The 19,260-nt window shown below is 41.9% G+C and overlaps 2 protein-coding genes and 1 pseudogene across 2 annotated transcripts; 1 reads left to right on the top strand and 2 right to left on the bottom strand.

The window, feature by feature from the left end:
- Positions 1-701: 701 nt before the first annotated feature.
- On the bottom strand, positions 702-3,810 carry LOC149033788 (uncharacterized). Its single transcript, XM_089179230.1, has 2 exons — positions 3,393-3,810; positions 702-3,086 (listed from the first exon to the last, which is right to left on the bottom strand). The coding sequence occupies exons 1-2, from the start codon at positions 3,740-3,742 to the stop codon at positions 3,041-3,043; spliced, it is 396 nt and encodes a 131-aa protein (XP_089035356.1). The 5' UTR covers positions 3,743-3,810; the 3' UTR covers positions 702-3,040.
- A 9,695-nt stretch (positions 3,811-13,505) lies between these two features.
- LOC107073349 (uncharacterized) lies at positions 13,506-14,914 on the top strand. The gene is made up of 2 exons (XM_015333948.1): positions 13,506-14,143; positions 14,191-14,914. The coding sequence occupies exons 1-2, from the start codon at positions 13,506-13,508 to the stop codon at positions 14,912-14,914; spliced, it is 1,362 nt and encodes a 453-aa protein (XP_015189434.1).
- A 3,570-nt stretch (positions 14,915-18,484) lies between these two features.
- On the bottom strand, positions 18,485-18,602 carry LOC149033787 (5S ribosomal RNA; annotated as a pseudogene).
- Between the last annotated feature and the right edge of the window lie 658 nt (positions 18,603-19,260).

The following is a 19,260-nucleotide window of genomic DNA, read 5'->3' as shown; positions in this document are numbered from 1 at the left end:
GAATTATTTTTCGCAGCAACATTGATATTGGATTAATAGTTTATTCGGATGCTGATTTAGCTGGAGATGTTGAAACCAGAAGATCAACAAGTGGATATGTAGTCATGTTTGGTTCAAGTATTATAAGCTGGTGTAGTGAACGACAGAGATCTATTGCATTATCTACAACCGATGCTGAGTATTTTGCAGCTAGTCAAGCAAGCAGAGAAATAGTTTGGATAAAAAAACTCCTAAAAGCATTTTATAATTATAATATTCCATGTACTCTTAGAGTGGACAATCAGAGTGCAATCAAACTTATTAAAAACCCAGAGTTTCACAAGAGAACTAAACATATAGAAACTCGATATCATTATGTAAGAGAAAAGTTTCAAGAAGGATATTTTCTTATAGAATATGTGAATTCCAGAAGTCAAGTAGCGGACATCCTCACTAAACCATTGTCAAGAGAGTTTTTTGAACTTCATAGAAATACATTGTGTTACAAGATGTAAAAAGAAGAAAAATTAATGAACATTAAATTTTAGTTATTCTTATACTTATATGAAATTATTTTTGTATCTAATTATAATATAGAAATTATAGGTACACAAAAACAAAGAAACAGAGGGACTGTTAAAGAGAAAAATTACGTTTACTTTATTTTTGTATTCTCATATAAGTATACATTCAACACACACATACATACACTCAAGCAGCCTACACCTTTAGTCTTTACTGCGCATGCGCTTACTCTCTATCTTGAGATCATGAACGCTTGCTATGAATCAAGCATGGTGTATTGTGTGATTAATTAATTATAATAAATCAATTTATTATTAAACAATCGCCATTCATTTTGACCATCATCCATAATAATTAACAGAATCGAAATTAATTAAATTAATCCAGTTAATCTATGATATGCTATTCCACTTAATAATTTTATATTTTACTACACTATCTGTACATCTACTGAATTTCTCTTTTATATTTATACTAAATCTATGTAATCTCTATTCACGCCTGATGGGGTTCTACCCCAAGGTTGCAATAAAATAATCAATCAATCAATCTCTCTTTCTCTGAGTATCTCAACAGTCATTCTACTTGTGCTCCACTTTCTGTCAGAATATTTTCTGCCTCTGTATTCCTACGGGCTTCTGTTTCAGATACTTGCAAGCGCTAATATGCAAGACACCGTGTGTTTGGTGTTTTCATGGTGTCTACTGTATAATTTTCATGAAATCGAGACCAATCAAATTTTGAGGTTATGTTGGACTAATGGCATATTTTCTGAGGAGTGTATTGTGGCTTAGTTGGTACACCTGATGTGTGATTTGTGTTAGCCAATCGTGATCAACGTACATAGTATCTTTAGCCTACTCTTGATGTTTGGAATATAGCAATCCACTACCACTACAACCAACTAGTCATCTACTGTTATTTATTGTTGTCTCATTCTCTACAACTATGACACCCACATCTAATCTTATCTGATCGCACCTTACCGACTGCTGTGCTTTACTGACTGCAGCGCATTATCGACGCTGCTCTACCTTCCTGGTCCATAATGTACCCACGTGCTTGGACTTCGTCGTATCATGCCAAGGCTCACCTGTCTTCAATGCAGCTCTTAAATTATTAGAAGTGAGAGTAATTCGGTACAGTGTATAACTTGTTCAAAACTCTTTCACACTGAGTGTGCATTGCCCGTCTCCCGTTTCTCTCCACTGGTTCTTCAGTGTTGTGCGTCTAGAGCGTCGTCAGTTATAGCTAATTCCGGGCGGCCTTTGAAGGCTGATACGACTGTGCTTTCGCTTTCCAGCGCCCTATCACGCGTCGCGTTTACCCCTACCCCTACTATTTCTTCTCTCAAACGTCCAGCCTCCCCACCATCTCTATTGCTAACACCACTTCTCAAGCAGCAGTGTGCGGGTGGCTCGACTGAGGAGCAGTGCTGTCAGATCGTGGGTAAATTTTACCCTCTCCCTGTGCTACTGGGATTGCACACAATGAAAGTTTTCCATGTCCGTGTGTTTGGGATTTCGAAAGAAGCCGAGTGTAACCGAAGTTGGCGGTTGGCCACGAAGTGGCACATTATGAAAGCGACTCGTGTCCATGTGTTTGGACGACACGAGTCGCTTTCATAGTGTGCCACTCCGGGGTGCCCGCCAACTTCGGTTACACTCGACTTCTTTCGACATCCCAAACACACGGACATGGAAAACTTTCATTGTGTGCAATCCCAGTGGCACAGGGAGAGGGTAAGATTTACCCACGATCTGACAGCACTGCTGAGGAGGCGCGACCATCCACTAGCGACATGGATGATGCTTCGCCGGCGTATTTTGCTCAGTTTATGCAGCAGTTTAATGAGCGAAAGGAACGCCTCAATAATACTATACAAGATTTTAGAAATACTGTTGCGACACTGTCCTCCAAAATAACATCTTTGGAGGAGACTGTCGGAACAAATAAAAAGAAACGGCTGCTGAACTGAGCGACCTCAGGAAAGAGTTTAATACTCTTGCGCGGAGCGTTGCCTCTGACGACAACTGCGAGATTTTTATCACGGGTCTCCCGAATTCTATTAGCAGGCCGCCTCGTGAAGCTGCCACTACTATTTTTGCGGTTATGAAACTTTCATATTTGTCAGCTCACATTCTAAGGAACCGTCAGTGAAGCCCGAAGTCGGGTGGTCGCCCCTCGAAAGCTGCAGCCAGTTCTGCTTCTGTGTCCTCTGTTTTGCCTGCGCTCTCGTCTTCAAGCTCAACTTATTCTATTGTTGTTCAACTTGCCTCGCCTCTCTTGATGGACACGCTCCTTAAGAAAGCGGACATTTTGAACACTTTCAACGTGAAGACGATTTTTGCTGTGGCTGGCAACCAGCGTATTTATATCAATGCGTTGTGGCCGAAGGAAGTTTACTCTCTTTGGCGCAAGGCATTGATTACTTCAAGGAGGCTGGGCTACTTAAGACTTATAGTCAGAAGCCTCATTGTGTATGTGAGAAAAAGTCGTGATTCTCTACTCATTCCTATACACAATGAGGACTATCTTAACCTTCTTCCACAATCCAAAGCATCTCGTTGACGGTCTCTTGCCTGGAACACAAATATTCCTTCAGAATAAAATAGTCTTTAACATGTTAATGCGCTATTATCATTAAAATGTTTTTATCTATACTAGTTTTGCATATTATTATTATTTTGTTGTTCACTTTTGTTACTCTTTTCTCTTATATTTTATTTATTTTACTCAATTGTTGTCAACTGGCCAGGTTGTCAATTATGTCAACTGGTTCAGATAGCGGAGCAGCTCATGTACTCGGAAATAGCAGTACACGCAGTAAACCCACATCCAGCCTTCTCCCTAACGAGCGGCCCAGCCGGCAACATCTTCTTGCTTACCCAGCTGCTAGTCTCACTGCAGTCAAGCCTGGCCCAACTCCCCGCAAATTAGCAGCTAAAGTCCAATCTAAAGTCCCACAGCGACGCCCGCGATCAAAGTCCAAGCTACTATGGGGGCCGCACCCAATAACGTTCCCGTTCCCGAGCGGTCGGTTCCCCCTCCCCTGGGCAGTCATCAACCGCTGGGTAGTGCTGGTTCTACCGTCGTTTTTGCCACGACGCCAAAAGCCCATCACCTGGAAGTTCATCGTCGCTGACGTCAACAACTGCATCATTAAGGCGGACTTTCTAGCGCACTTTGACCTGGCGGTGGATCTGCAGAACAGAAGGCTTCTCAACGCAGACCTCATCAACTAGAAAGCCGGCCCCATCCTCCCGGTGCAAGTGCACTCGGTCGCCCTTTAACATCTCAGCTAACGTCGCCGAAGATGTCTTCGCAGAGAGACAAGATTTGAGAAACTAGTACGAATAACAAATGATCAGCGGCGCAGAGCATATCGTGCAAATTGCGTTCCTATAAACAGCTTTAAAACAGAGTGAAAAAATAAAGAATTTCAAAATAAAAAATACATTTATTCCATCGTGCTAACTATAGGTGTTGTGAACAGAACTCAGGTGATACAGTGCCACGGCTATACATAATAATTAGCCGACTAAATAGACAATAATAACAAGCTGGCGTTCAAAATGGCGTCAGCTCGCAATAAACTCGTGAACACGCCAACGAAAAAAGCCTGCAAACCCAGAGTCCAGAATAACCGCATAGGTGTAAATCTAAACAGACTACAACTTGAGAACAATGTTTAAAAACTCCTTGCAAATAAAGATTCACATAACAAAATAGTCACACCGAACATAATTACACGAGAACAAAAGGGCTCTGAATCATCAACGGCATCTATGGAGGTAGAAGGGGGATTGGAGCAGCCCAGAAAAACTGCTAAGGTAATATCCAAAACAAATACAACAAACAAAATAGGAATAAGTAACAAATACAACGCACTGGCGCAATCAAGTCAACAAATAGGAAATCTACAGCACCAGCAAACGTCGAAACAGGAAACCGTAGAGACGGCACTAGCGAACGAGGTACAAAATGAGGACAACAGAGAGTAGCATAAACATGCGAAACCTTAACTTATCTTTAGGCGTCGCGATCATGATCGATTATGCACGTGGTGATCGATTAAATCCTATTTACATAGTGTTAACATAGAAAAAATATATTAAAATTATAGCTCGTAGAAAGGCACGCCTAGAAATAATTTATTTTGAATAACGTATTGTTTTTTTTGAGGTCTTTGACTTCATATAATTGTAATTCGCTCCGGGCTTGCCCGGGCACATTTTCTAACCTCTACTGAGGTTCCACTAGCCATAGCCCCTGCTTGCCGGGCGGCTTTATTTTATATACGCCCACCATGGTTATCATGGATGGAAACTTGAAAGATAAGTCGATGCAGATGGATGTAGATGGAAGTGGTGGTCTTAATGACTTAAAGAAGAAAAGAACTCGAAATGATGAGGACCTAGAGAGGGGCAGAACCGGTAAGCGCGTTCCAGCTACAGGTGCTGGCGGGGGCGCTCCACCTACACCTGTAGCACGGAATAGGGCTGCTGATTTTTTCAATCCTGATAACAGGGGTCCCTTTGGGGTCTGGGTTAGGAGAAAATCTCATGATAGTGGGGAGCTTAGCGCTTAAGCCGTGGGCGAGGTAATTTTCAAAAAGTATAAAGATGTTAATGATATAGTAAACAGAGGCAGATACAAGGTTGAAATACTATGCAAGAGCAGAGATGAAGCCAATAAGATTTTAGCAGATGATTGTTTTGTTAAGCGTAATTTGGAAACTTTTATTCCTGAGTATAGGAAGTCAAGGAAAGGTTTGATAGCTAGGGTTCCATTATATATTTCAGAGCAACAAATACTTGAATCTATTATTTCACCTTTCGAAGTTACTGCTGTCAGACAGCAAATGAGAAAAAACCATAACGCTACAAGTGATGATGACAAATAGCTGCCCACGCGAACTGTTCAGTTGACTTTCTCTGGTCAAGTGTTGCCTCCAGAGATTAAAATGCCACATGTAAAATCTGATGTTAAACCATATGTGAATAAACCAATGCAGTGTTTTAACTGCTTCAAGTTTAGACACACAGCTAAAACTTGTAAAGGGAAGAAAAAATGCATCAAGTGCGGGCTTGATACCAGCGAACATGATAATGAGAAGGATAAGCAGATATGCCCAATGACGACGCCCAAGTGCGCCAATTGCAGAGGACCGCACAAGAGTATTGACTCTAGTTGTCCTGTCTACCAAAAAAACTTACGGATCAATGAAATGATGGCCTATGATAACATCTCATTCGCCGAAGCTAGTAAAATTGTAAATTCTGAATCGGCAGTGCCTATCAGAACAAAAGAAAATTACCCTGCTCTCTCTCAAGACCAGAATAAAAATTATTCAAATATTAGTAACAAGAATAAGAAAAATCAGATAAATAACACCAAAGACAGATTAAGAGATTCTCAGATCAATAAGTTGCAAATGCTTATGCTTCTTGTGATCTCACTACCGAGGCTCAAGCTCAGGACCCGAACTTGCATTCACAAATTAATACTGCCAATTCTAAATTGAATAACGAATTGGATTCTGATGTCAATTCTACCTATCGAATTGATAATTCTGAATTTGCAACTCAATCACTGTCTGAATTCACAACTCAACAACCGAATATTGCTACTGCAAATAATTCAACTGCATCTACTTCAGCTGAAGATGCAACCTACGGCACTTATGAGCCGCCACAACGAACGTCGTCGGACGAGACACTAAGTTCTGGGGGGCCGCCGAAACCGCGGAAGCAGCTGTCGCCGCCGCCGCCGAAGCCGCCAAGGCCGGGCAGCGGACGACCTCTAAGGTGGTGTGTTCATCTGCGACTTCACCGCTTAATAGTACTGTTACAGGACTTTCGAATGGAATAAACGATTCTAGTAATACACTCAAGACATATACGAGAGATAATAGAAAGCGTATTAAGGGTAATAAAATTGCGTAGAATATTATTATATTATATCATTAAACAAGTCTTCCAAAATTTACTAATAAATACTATTCTATTATGGATAATTCAAATTTTTAAATATTACAATGGATTTGTAGATCAATTTCCAACAAATTATGCTTACAAAACTACGCATCAGATTATGATGTGATTGTCATTAGTAAAACATGGCTCAAAGACAATATAAGATTTACTCTAAACGGTTTTAATACTCTTAGATTCGATAGACCCGATGGCAAAGGAGGAGATTTGGCATTTTTTATTAGAAAAAATATTTTTTATCAAAAAGTAGACTTGAATATTACACTAAATAGTTTGGAAATAGGAGCTATTTCAGTAGGCTGTAACTTGGGTGAGTTACTAATAATATCCTGCTATAGGTCGCCCAAAACAGCTAATAACTTAACCTCAAGAGAATGGATATCACTGACAGATAAAATTAAAATATTCAATTCTTACATATTACTAGGAGACTTTAATGCACATTACCCACTTTGGGGAAGTAATAAATCTTGTAGAAACGGCAATATCATATATGATAATACAGACTTTGACAACTTCTTTCTTTTAAATAATCGCAAACCCACTCATATTTTGATCTCGGATAAAGGTCATACCTTTTCGAACGTAGACTTAACCTTTTTATCTATGGATGTGTCTTTTAGGGCAGACTGGTCAGTGCTTAAGGACTCGTGGGGTAGCGATCATTACCCCATTATTATTTCCTTTTTTCTTAAAGTTGACAAACAATATAGAACAGATTATCGCATTAATCTGAAAAATATAGATTTAGCAAAATTTTTCAAACTACTTGACGATGAAAAATCAAATTTCAATAATATACTTTTTACTAACCAACCAGCTGTCAATAGATATAATTCATTTATAGATTTTATTTATAAAACTTTAGACGACTCCAGTTTAAAAAAAAAAGCAAAATCCTAATGATAAAACTTTTAAGCGTAAGAAAAAAGTTAGGAAAAATATGTGATGGAATGAAAAATGTGATAAAGCAGTTAGGCTAAGGGATGCATCATTTAGGTCGATTCATTATAGATGCAATCGAGAATCTTTTTTCAATCATAAAAAGTTGGAAGCCTAAACCGTAAGAACATTGAGAAAAGAAAAGATCAACTCATTTAAGAATTTTTGTAGATCAATTAATCGTAATTCTAGAATTTTAGATGTGTGGAGTAAAATTAAAATATTCAAAAATGGTTTGAGTAGAACCGTCTCACTGGATGGTAACAAGACAGCATTAGTCAATGCGAAAAACTGCCTTGATGAACTATGTATTCCCAAAAATGTAGATTTATGCCCTCACGAAAATCTCTCTGAATTTATAGAATCACAATACTCTGGTTATAATGATGACCATTTTATGAACATCCTATTTTCCTTTGAAGAACTCAAATCTGCACTTCACTCGATGAATATTAAATCGTCACCCGGTGTTGACAAAATCAGTTATGAATTGCTGATATTTCTCCCGAAATTTTACAAAAGATTACTCTTAGATATATTCAATGATTGTTACAGTCAAGGTCAGTTCCCAGAAGACTGGTCTAAATACCTAATAGCCTTTATACCGAAAAACAATAGCGACAAGGTCCGTCCTGTCTCTATGGCATCGTATATCTTAAAAACATTCGAGAGAATGATTAGTTTCCGGCTAATCTTTTGATTGGAAAATAATAACGTCTTTTCACCATCGCAATTCGGTTTTCGCAGAGGTAAATCCTGCGCCGACAATCTTTCTATTTTGACCACACATATCCATGAAACTTTTTACAAGAAGAAAAGCCTAGCAGCTTTTTTCTTAGATATTAAAGACGCACTCAATGAGGTTATCCCTGATATATTAATTGACGATTTGATCAAGCTAGGACTACCAAAGAAATTTATCATTTTTATCAAATTTCTTATAAACGAACGGATTCTTATTCCACTCAATTCGGATAATAATACGACTTATTTAGTAAATAAAGACGTTCCACAGGGGAGCGTTCTTAGCTCTATTCTCTATGCCATTTACACCAGGCTTTTAAAATTACTTTTAGGGATAGATATAGGAATTTTAGAGTTTGCTGACGACGTGGTTTTGTTCACTCAGTGGGACAACCCGCAAGAAGGCATTAATAAACTCGAATTCGTCATTGATCTCGTTTTAAACTTTCTTAAAAATAGAGGCCTTGAATTGGCTTTACATAAATGTGAATTAATTTTTTTCAATAAGTGCAACCTAAATAACAGAAATATTGAATTAAAAATAAAGGATGAAACAATTTTACCAACCAGTGAGGTTAAGCTTCTTGGTATGATTTTAGATCAACAGCTCAATTGGTCTAAACATATCGACTACTTAGTTAGAAAGAGTGTTTTTTCATCCAGAATTATTAGTTGTTTGAGGAGGACCTGGTGGGGTGCAGATCCAAGTACGTTGATCTTACTTTACCAATTCTTAGTCAGATCAAGATTAGAATATTGTGGCTTTCTCATTTCGCCATGTTCAAATGCAAATTTTGAAAAATTACAAAGAATTCAGAATTCATCTTTGAGGTTAGCTTTGGGTTATCAGAAAAGTACTCCGCAGTGGTCACGAAGTGGCACATTATGAAAGCGACTCGTGTCCATGTGTTCGGACGACACGAGTCGCTTTCATAGTGTGCCACTCCGGCGTGCCCGCCAACTTCGGTTACACTCGACTTCTTTCGACATCCCAAACACACGGACATGGAAAACTTTCATTGTGTGCAATACCAGTGGCACAGGGAGAGGGTAAGATTTACCCACGATCTGACAGCACTGCTTTGAGTTGGTCTAACAGAGGTCGTATAGTGGGGAGGTGAGAGGTGGGGATGAGAGAGGTAGTGGTGGCTATCATTAGCGTTTCGATAGTCGCTTGGAGTTATTCGATATTCGTAATGAATATCGAACTAGAATCTTAGTCGGTAAAATCGGACGCGCGCGGTTTGAATACAGTTAGTTACCGTACGATCATTTCGGATCGTACAATAAATATGTAATATAATGCCTACATTTAATCACTATTCAATCTAGCACATTTAGATCATTTCACTCTGTGTATTATACTCATTCATTCATGTATCATCTTATTAATTACTTACTTACTTACTTACTTACGGTACTTCATTATTCTCTCTGTAATCCTACTTTAGGTTAAGATTTAGGATTAAGATTAGATATTAGGATATGACTATTTTTGTATTTGAAATTGTAACTCAGCGCGCCCTCATCGGCGCCACTGTACTGGTGCTGTGGCTCTATACTGTAAAAGTTCATGCCAATAAAAACTAATAATAATAATAATAATAATAATAATAATAATAATAATAATAATAATAATAATAATAATAATAATAATAATAATAATAATGTGGCGTGATCGCGACCAGGGATTGTAATTATCTGATCTACGTGGCGTAATCTCTGCGTGCCTCTCCCCGCGTTCCAACGATCTCCAATTTAGCGGATGCTGCGTCAGGTGCTAATTAATTCTGTTCTGATCGTCGAACTTGATAGTCTTTATTGCAATTCATACTAGTATTTCTTTATCTTTTCTGTGTCTTACTATCTTACTTTGTACGTCGTGTGTTTCTACCGTTCTTTATCTATTAAATCTGTTCTGTGAGATCCCCATTAAAAATGAGAGTTTCCTAGTCGTACAGCGTTCTCATTGGTCGTCCTGTGGTCAGTGACTCGCCAACTCACAACGCCGCTAGTGGACTTCCCACACTGGTGACCCCGACGTGATCTCTAGAACCAGGTTTAACCACGTATTTCGTCTCTATTTTCTCTTCTCTTTCCCGGCTTCGCCTCTGATCGGCCATTTTCTTTCGTATTATCTCCCACGGCGGCTATATTGTTCTTTTTCGTTCTCTTTCCTCGTTAGCCCACTATTCTCGTAAGCACGTTGATCGTTTCGTCTTTCTTTTTCTTTCTTCGTGTGTGATTTCTTTTCCTCTTTTCGTTTTTCTCCCTGTCTCTTACTTTCGAAATGCCGATTACGCAAGCTGAAGCCTCGCAGCGCGCTCCCCGTGATTTATCGGACGCGGCTGCTTCGAGGAGTTCGCCCGTGGAGGACCGTTATGGTTAGCGGGTTCCTCCTCCGGCTCCTGTCTCGGTCACGGCGCCGACCGGGGCATTAGCTTGCAGAAACGTGGTTTCTGAACACACTGACGTTCTTGTTCCCGCCTCCGCTCCAAGCGACGCTAATCGTAGGTCAAATTACCCTTGGCCGCCCTTTTTGCGTCGTAGTCCGAAGCTTTGACTTCTCCAGACGGAGTCGCTGTTCAGGTGCAATGATATGCGTTCGGATACCAGACACTATCATTCTGCAATAACAGCATTCGATTTCGACACTCTAGAAGAGATGGAGTACGTGTTTAATCGCCCTCCTTCCGCAGAGAAATACGAACATCTTAAATCTCAAATTTTGGCTCGGTTCGGCGATACAGCTGTGCAGCAGCTGCAAAAGCTGTTTTCGAGGCTGACGATGGGGGATCGGACTCCGTCCCAACTCGTTCGGCGGATGCGCCATCTTGCCAGAAACAGCGTCGATAATGACGCAATCCGGGTTCGGTGGTCGGATCTTCGCGGTCGCTGGTTCTCAAGCAGCTTCAACCTTGCACGGGCCCGGCTCGATGCCGGATTACATCGCGACAGAACTGGCCACGGTGCACTCTACGCTGGCAAGCCTGGCGGTTTCCAATAATCGAAACACATATCAGCTGCTGCAGCTCACAGTTGCAATAAATTACTTCGCAGCAACCCCGCTCGCCGTCGCCTCCGCGACGCCTCCAGATCACTTCTCCTCCTCCGCCACCAGCGAAAGCCTCGGCAAGAACTCCACCAGCTTCTTCACGCTGGTGTTATTATCACAAACTTCATCGGGAGAAAGCAGTTCGCTGCAAGGGTTCCTGCAGCTTTAAGGCGGACAATTCGGGAGACTAAATGTACCGTCACACATTTCCGAGGTAATCGATGGCGTTCCTTCGTCCTTGTTGGACTACCGCCTTCACATCTTCGAGAGCTCGTTGCAGCATTCTATGCTTGTCGACTGCGGTTCGGTTGTTTCTCTTCTACCTCGCCGTTTTGTCTCGAAACCGCTCTTGTACGATGAACTCTGTTATGACCAAAAGATTCTTCAATGAAAATTCCTCTGATCATTAGTTGTTTGCTATGAAGTGGAGAATAAAGGATTAGGTTAAGGTGTAAAATAAAACACGTGATTGAGCTAAACAAAGAAACAATGCCTTTTTTTATTGGCTCGTCAGGGAAAAGCCTTGCGGCATAAAAACCCTGGATGATATTTAATTATAACAAGAAAAGTCCACCACGTGGTGTAACCACGTGGGAAAATACCGTCGATATAAAATATAATAATATAAAGATCTCACCTCTCGCCCTCCTGAATTATAGCAATCACAACCTTAAGGGTTGTGATGTCGAATAGGCTTGCCTTCACAAGACTTAAAGATTAAGGTGATCTTTCCGTTGTCCTTTGTGAATTCTTAAAGCCTTTGTCCACTATAGCCTCTATAATCTTTGAAGATGTGTAGTCGTAAGCGTCCGATAAAGAACTAGTATGAATGTCCCTTTGTACTGTGTACTGCGTAGGCACTAGGGGATTGAGAAGTGGGGAGGCGAGAGGTGGGGGTAACTAGAGTGGCGCTTCGGTAGTTACTGGTAATTGATCGATGCTCACAATGAGTATCGATCTAGAATCTTAATCGATGGAGGTGGACGCGCGCGAATTTTGAATACCGCTAATTACCGTATGATCCTTTCGGATCGTACAAACTCCGTCTAGTTGCTGCCAACGGTTCGCCCATCCACACTTTTGGTCGCCGCCTCCTGACGCTCACCCTTGGTCTGCCCTCTAAATCCGAGGCTGTGCTCCAGGGCTCTTCTGTGATGCACCGCATTGTAACGGCTGAACCGCCCGTTTTCGAACGCCCGCGTCGCCTTTCCGGCAAACGCTTGGCCGCGGCTAAGTTCACCTTCGACTGTCTTCTCCAGCAAGGAGTTGTTCGGCCGTCTTTCAGCCCGTGGACCAGCCTACTTCACCTCAGGCGGCTTTCGAGCGACAGGCGATTATCGTCGTCTTAACGCCATCACGTTACCTGATCGTTATCCTCTCCCTGTCATCGAAGACTTGCTCGAGGATAACTGCGGTAGCTGGGTCTTCTCGGTCATCGACCTTCAGGAGGCCTATTTTTATATTCCGATGGCAAAATCAGACGTCGAAAAAACGGCCGTAACCACGCCTTTTAACTTGTTCGAGTTCCGAAGAGTGCCGCTCAGCCTTTGCAACGCTTCGCAAACTTTCTAGCGTTTTATGGACTCTCTACTTCGAGACCTTCCTTTCGATCGCTGCTACATCGACGATCTTTGCGTCCGGTCCTCCTCTCACGAGGAAAACCTCCACGTTCTACGAGTCCTTTTCTCTCGTTTGCGGGAGGCCGGACTTTCGTTCAAGGTCGATAAATTGCAGCTCGGACTTCCCAGTGTTGTCTTCTTGGGTTATCGGATCTCTTCAAGTGGCATTCGTCATCCGTTGCGTAAAGTCCTTGCAATTCGGAACATTCAGAAACCCGCAACGCCAAGGAGCTTGCAGCGTTTTTAGGGTATGCTTAAATTTTTCAGACGGAGCTTGCCGCATGCCGCTCATACCCAGGCACCGCTCAACCAGCTCCTTCGTGGTCTTCCCATCGGCAGCCGTCAACCGCTCATATGGAACGATGCAGCTGACCGCGCCTTCGAAGATGCTCGGCGCAGCCTCGCGACAGCTACGGAGACAGCCTTCCTTTCACCGTCCGTCCCGCTTCGTCTCGCCGAACCTCCCACTCAGCCGTAGGCGCTGCGTTACTGCGGCTCATCGATAAAGATTGGCGGCCCATCAACTTCTTTTTGCAGACGCTGTCTTCAACGAAGTCTCGCTATGGTAACAACGATCGGGAACTCCTGGCCGTCTTTTTGGCGGTGCATCACTTCAGGCGAATTCTAGTGGGTCTTCCGTTCACGATGGTGACAGATCATCGGCCGTTTATCTATGCAGCTCACCAACCCTCGGATAAGGCCTCTCCTCGACAACAACGGCAGCTTGACTTTCTGCTGCAATTCGACGTCACGTTCAAGCACGTCAGCGTATCAGACAACGTCGTTGCCGACGCCCTCTTCCGGACCAGCCTTCGGACGACTCCGCGTCGCCTTCAACGAAAGCTTCAGTCTGCGCCACGGTCAGCTTGCCTTCGGCTCTTAGTCTCAAAACCATCGCGGATGCACAAGCTCGCGACGACGAGCTTTCATCACTCGCAGCACGCACCTCCCTCAAAATACAACGCCTCATCCATAGGAGAATCAAGGTGGCCTGCGATTCACACGGCGGTCGAGTTCGGCCTTACCTGCCTCGCTCTCTTCGTCAAACCGCCTTTGAGGCTATTCACGGTCTCGCCCACCCTGGTGTCCGTGTCTCGGTACGTAAAATCTCGCAGCAGTTTGTCTGGCCCGGTCTTCGTAAGAACGTCACCGTTTGGGCACGCGCCTGTCTTCCGTGTCCGCGCTCGAAAGTCTCCAGGCATAATCGTGCCGCGCTCTCCCGCTTTCAAGCTACGGAGAGCCGCTTCGAGCATGTCCACGTCAACATCATCACGCTGCTCCAGGTAAAGAACTTCCGTTATTGCCTTACGATAATCGACCGTTTCACTAGATGGCCAGTAGCTGTTCCGCTCAAAGACATCTGGGCAGAGACCGTCGCTAAGGCTTTCACGTCGGCTTGGATCGCGGACAAAGAATGTCCGCTCAAAATCACCTCCGACCAGGGTACTCAGTTCGAGTCATCTCTCTTCGCCGCACTTGCTCAAGCCTCGGGAACCACGAGGATCAGGACGACGCCTTACCACCCTCAAGCTAACGGCATGGTCGAGAGATTTCATCGCACGCTCAAATCGGCGCTTATGTGCGCCCAGGCGCCTTGGCCTGACACACTTCCACTCGTGCTTCTCGGCCTTCGGAACGCCTACAAAGGGAACCATCAGGCTTCGCCAGCGGAAATAGTTTGCGGCACGCTGCTAAAGATCCCTAGCGCTTTCTTCGCGCCGTGCAGCTCGCCTGGTCAGACCATCAGTGACAAGGTCTACGTCATTGAGGTCAACGGCTTGGAAAGGACTGTCTCCACGGACGCTTTAAAACCGGCGTACCTCGACACATTCGACACGCCAGCGCGGACATCTGCTCCTGCTTCGTCGTTGTCCTCTCGTCCTACGGCTGCTCCCGGACTTTCACCTACAGTGCAGACCTCGCCTTCGACCTCCGGACCTGTCATCGACTCGCCACCACCATCTTCAGCCGTTGCTACACGGTCACCTCCTGCGACCTCCAACAGCGGACAGCTTCGACAACGTCATCGACCGAACATCCTCAGAAGATCTTAGGATCCGTTCGCCTCCGGCGTCCGGTCCAGAGGGGGAGTGACTGTGGCGTCCCGCACCTGCTCGGTGCTGACACCTCTCGGTCGACTCGTGAGTTTCAGATCTTCTCTGCGGTGCTGACACCTTCCTGTACACCGGCGCGAACCTACGCAGATGTCCCTAGCAGCCGCCTAGAGTAAGCGCGTCTGGCGGTGGCAGCATCTGTTCGGCTACGTAGCCGGTCCAGGAGGTGTCAGCATCTGATTGGCCGAATGTGGCGATACGTGCCTAGTGTATCGACGCGGCACACTGGCGCCCTTCCTCCCTATGCGGGTACTAGACTAACTAAACCCAAGTTGAACGTAACGGTCGAAATGTAAGTTAGTCCTATATATGGCGTCCAAGAGTTTAGTTGTATCTTGTTAATAAATTTATATATTTTTGTTACTTAAATTGACGACTATCGCGTAAATCTCCAGATCAACCTTTTCCGTTGACCTTGTTCCCCACACCGAAGCATGTGACGTCATCGTGACCAGGGGCTTTTACTGGCGGATCGACATGGCGAGTTCTCGGCGCGTCTGCCCCCGCGCCCTGATGATCTAGGATTCAGCGGAAGCTGCGTCGATATCGATCATTCTCGTGCGGTTCGTTGAATTCAACAGTCAATAATTATTTTATCTCCGTTGATCTAATTATATCATTTTCCGTATCGTAAATTCTGTGTCTTCGTTCCGTGTGCATTTCCTTCTTGTATAATTTGTGAAATCTGGACTGTGAAGTCACTAGTAAAAAAAAGGAGAAATCCCTGGTCGTGTCCAGCCTTTTTATTGGTCGTTACAGTGGTCAGTAACTAGTCACTCGGCACGCGGCCTGTCGGATTTCCCACAGTTCCTAATCAATTCTAAATCGATCGCCGAGCTTATCAGTCGCTTTGTGCCAATTACTCTTCCAGTTCTCTATATCACTTTTTGTATCTTTCTTTTCTTTCTCTGTACGTCGTGTGTATCTTCTGTTTTCTCTCTAAATAAATCTGTTCTATGGGATCATAATTAAAAAAAGAGAAGTTTCTAGTTTGTCCAACATTTCCATTGGTCATCCTCTGGTCAGTGACTCGCCGCCTTTACCCACGACTAGCAGACTTTACACACTAATGACCCCAACCTGATCTCCAGAACCAGGTTTTACCACGTTTTTTCTTTTCTTTTTTTTTACCTTTCTTCTCTCGCACGGTTTCGCCTCTGATTGGCCATCTTTCTCTTGTCTGGCTTCTCCTTGTGAAACGACCATTTTCTTCTTTGGCATCTTCCCGGCGGCCATTTTGTTTTCTTTGTTCTTTCTTCTTCGTTCGCACCTCTTTCACGGCACATTTTGATATTCCGAGCTCACAATTTCTAAGAAATAAAGTTGCCCATGATGATTTGCGCAACAAATTTTTTAACAATATATTCGGTTATGCATGCTCCCTTTGCGATCGATTATGGTTCCACAATGATTTAAAACCACCACAAACAGAACATGAAGAACTCTTACGTATAATAACTGATAATTTCAATTCAATTAATGAGATTTTACTTTGCACCACGTGTTACCAATCAATAGAAAAGAAAGTTATTATAACATTGTCCACATAAAACGGTTTCAAATATCCAAATATACCTGCGTCCTTGTCACTACTTGATTTAATTTCCGAAAGACTTGTCTCTCCGCGAATTCTATTTTTATGCTTTAGACGGTTGAGACACATCCACGGTCAATACGGAATTTATAGTCAAATTATTAATGTACCAGTCTAGGTGGACAATATGGTAAATCATTTACTTCGCAATATTAATGAAGACCATTCCATTAACGTTCATATCAAGAAAAAAAAATTCACAGATCACACTACTTAATGGGAATAGTTAAGGGGACACGTCACCTTCGAGTGCAAAAAAAAGGCGGATTTTTTGTGAATTTTTTTTGCAGCCAGTTTTATTAATTTCAATACAGATTTTTTGTATATGTAAGTTATATATCTGAACTATATTCACAATTTTTTGTGTGTAAAAATATTGTAAATTGTGTTGTCTGTGACCACTTTTCTAAGAATCCAAAAAACAGGTGATTTTCAGTTGCCCTTACTGGCAACAATTGGTTCATCAGAAACATAAAAACCGAGTGTTATCCTTTAGTAGAGATGTTGGCGAAGGGAATGAACGAAAGGAAATTTTAATTTTTTAATTTTTTTCCAAATAGTCGACTTTTAACGAAAAAATTGACATTTTTGTAGAAAAATCGCCGAGTTTTTGAGAAAAGAAAAAAAAAATTGGCATTTTTTCAAAAAATCCTTTCGTTCATTCCCTAGATACGTGTATCTTGTACTACTGTACAAAATTTGGTAAGGATCGGATAAATGGTCTGGACGCAACGAGGGCAACCGTTTTAAAAACGCGAATAGGAGCAATTAACATTTAAAGTTTTGGACACTTACTTGGAACGCTACGGCGCGCTCCGTTTAAACTACTACAGTTTCGTAAATAATGGCGGATCTTTACCAAAATTTGAAGAAATATTTTTGAAATAATATTCTTTCAGAAAATCGAAAAAAAAATCGATTTTTTTGTGGACGTGTCTCCTTAATAAAAGAACGATTTGTGCATAGCTTCAGTACTTGATTCAAACTCTACGATATTATGTAGATGACAGCTTTTTCAACTATGATCATAGCATTGATGAAATTCATCGAGAAGACACAAATGAAAATATACCGATCAAAGAAAGTCTAACAGCACAACAACAGACTCTGATGTGGAATGATGACGAATATTTACAGATTGCATCTGCACAGTATAATCTTTCACGAAGTATTATTTTTGATGAACATGTTGAAGAACTTTCTTTCTTATCGACTTATTTGGGCTACTTCCGAACATTCAGAGACGGAATAAATGCAACACCATTCGCAATAGCGACTAGTGAATTACGAAGATCACACCGATGTGGAGTTACTCCGTATTATTTATTATACGCTGCTATGAAAATAATGAGAATAAGAGTTCGTGACTCACTTACTATTGCATTTAAGCATGTGGGAAAAAATACGAATATTACACGGCAGCAGATTGAATCAAAGGAATATATTAATAATTGCATCGAAAGTAAATTAAATATAATTTAAATTTAATTTAATAAATTTAGCTTTTCTACGATCAAAACCTAATTCTGTTTGGTATTGAAACAAACGAAAAAGAGATCTTTTTGTGATGATACGACAAATAGGAAAACATACTATGTTTCTTACTTTAAGTGCTAATAAAATAGGATGGAGTAATTAACCACAATTACTTTACAAATTAAAAAATAAGGGAGCTGAAATTTCTACAGAAGCAGCTGCGTTATTGGATTATATATCTAAGGCTACACTTGTCAATGAAGATGTTGTGACTTGTGCAATACAATAGATTAAAAGGTTAGTTAAGAAAAGCGACAATGAACTTCGTAAAGACTAACTTCACCAAACGCGATTATGTTGAGAAATTAGAAAGAAATTAAGAAAAATCCTGAGCTAAAGTAAACACGTCTTGCTGGCAGCAGAGGTGAACAACGACTTTCGAAGAACAGCACACGGTGTTCCCAAGCGGTCACCCATCCAAGTACTAATCGTGCCCAGTGCTGCTTAACTTTAGTGGTCGGACGAGAACTTGTGTTTTAGCACGGTATAGAGGTTAACACTAAACGAATAAACTAGTCTCTACTTCTGCCCAATCTCCAAGGTCTCCTCGCCAGCGTGCAATATAAGCCAAACACTCCTCGTAGACAAAAAACGACAGGGCCCTAGTTTAATAAATCTCTCTTTCTGGAACGTGCATGATATCGCTAATCGGAACAATTTGGTTAATATATGCCTGCCCATGGTAATCGGTCTCTCACAAACTTGGTTACCGTATGCTATAACTTCTCTACCCTACTTTGGCTAACAATTTTTAAATTTGAACGTTTACCAAAAATTTGTGTTGAGTGCTCCAAAAGGCTGGGGAATAGGGAAATCGGAAAATGGGTGGATGACCAGTGAATCTTTTTTTGAGTATTTCACAAATGTTTTTTATTCATTTCTTCAAAATAGTAGAATTAAATTCCCAGTGATTGTATTCTTATATGGTCATATCTCTCACATATCGATCTATTTGAGTAAGTTCTGCAAAGAAAAACAGATTATCCTGTGCTGTTTCCCGCACCACGCATCTCATATTCTACAACCACTCGATGTATCCTTTTTTTCCCATTAAAACAACGATGAAAGAATTTAATTCGTAATTAGCGAATAGAAAATAATGGTGCTAAAGTGCAAAAACATAATGTTCCAGCTTTTTTGTCAAAGCTTATTAATG

This window comes from Polistes dominula, unplaced genomic scaffold, assembly GCF_049000335.1.
Source record: "Polistes dominula isolate Pdom_NZ unplaced genomic scaffold, Pdom_raw_medaka contig_29, whole genome shotgun sequence".
Taxonomy (NCBI): domain Eukaryota; kingdom Metazoa; phylum Arthropoda; class Insecta; order Hymenoptera; family Vespidae; genus Polistes; species Polistes dominula.
The sequence above is the reverse complement of the archived record's forward strand: the minus strand, read 5'-3'. Positions and strand labels throughout refer to the sequence as shown.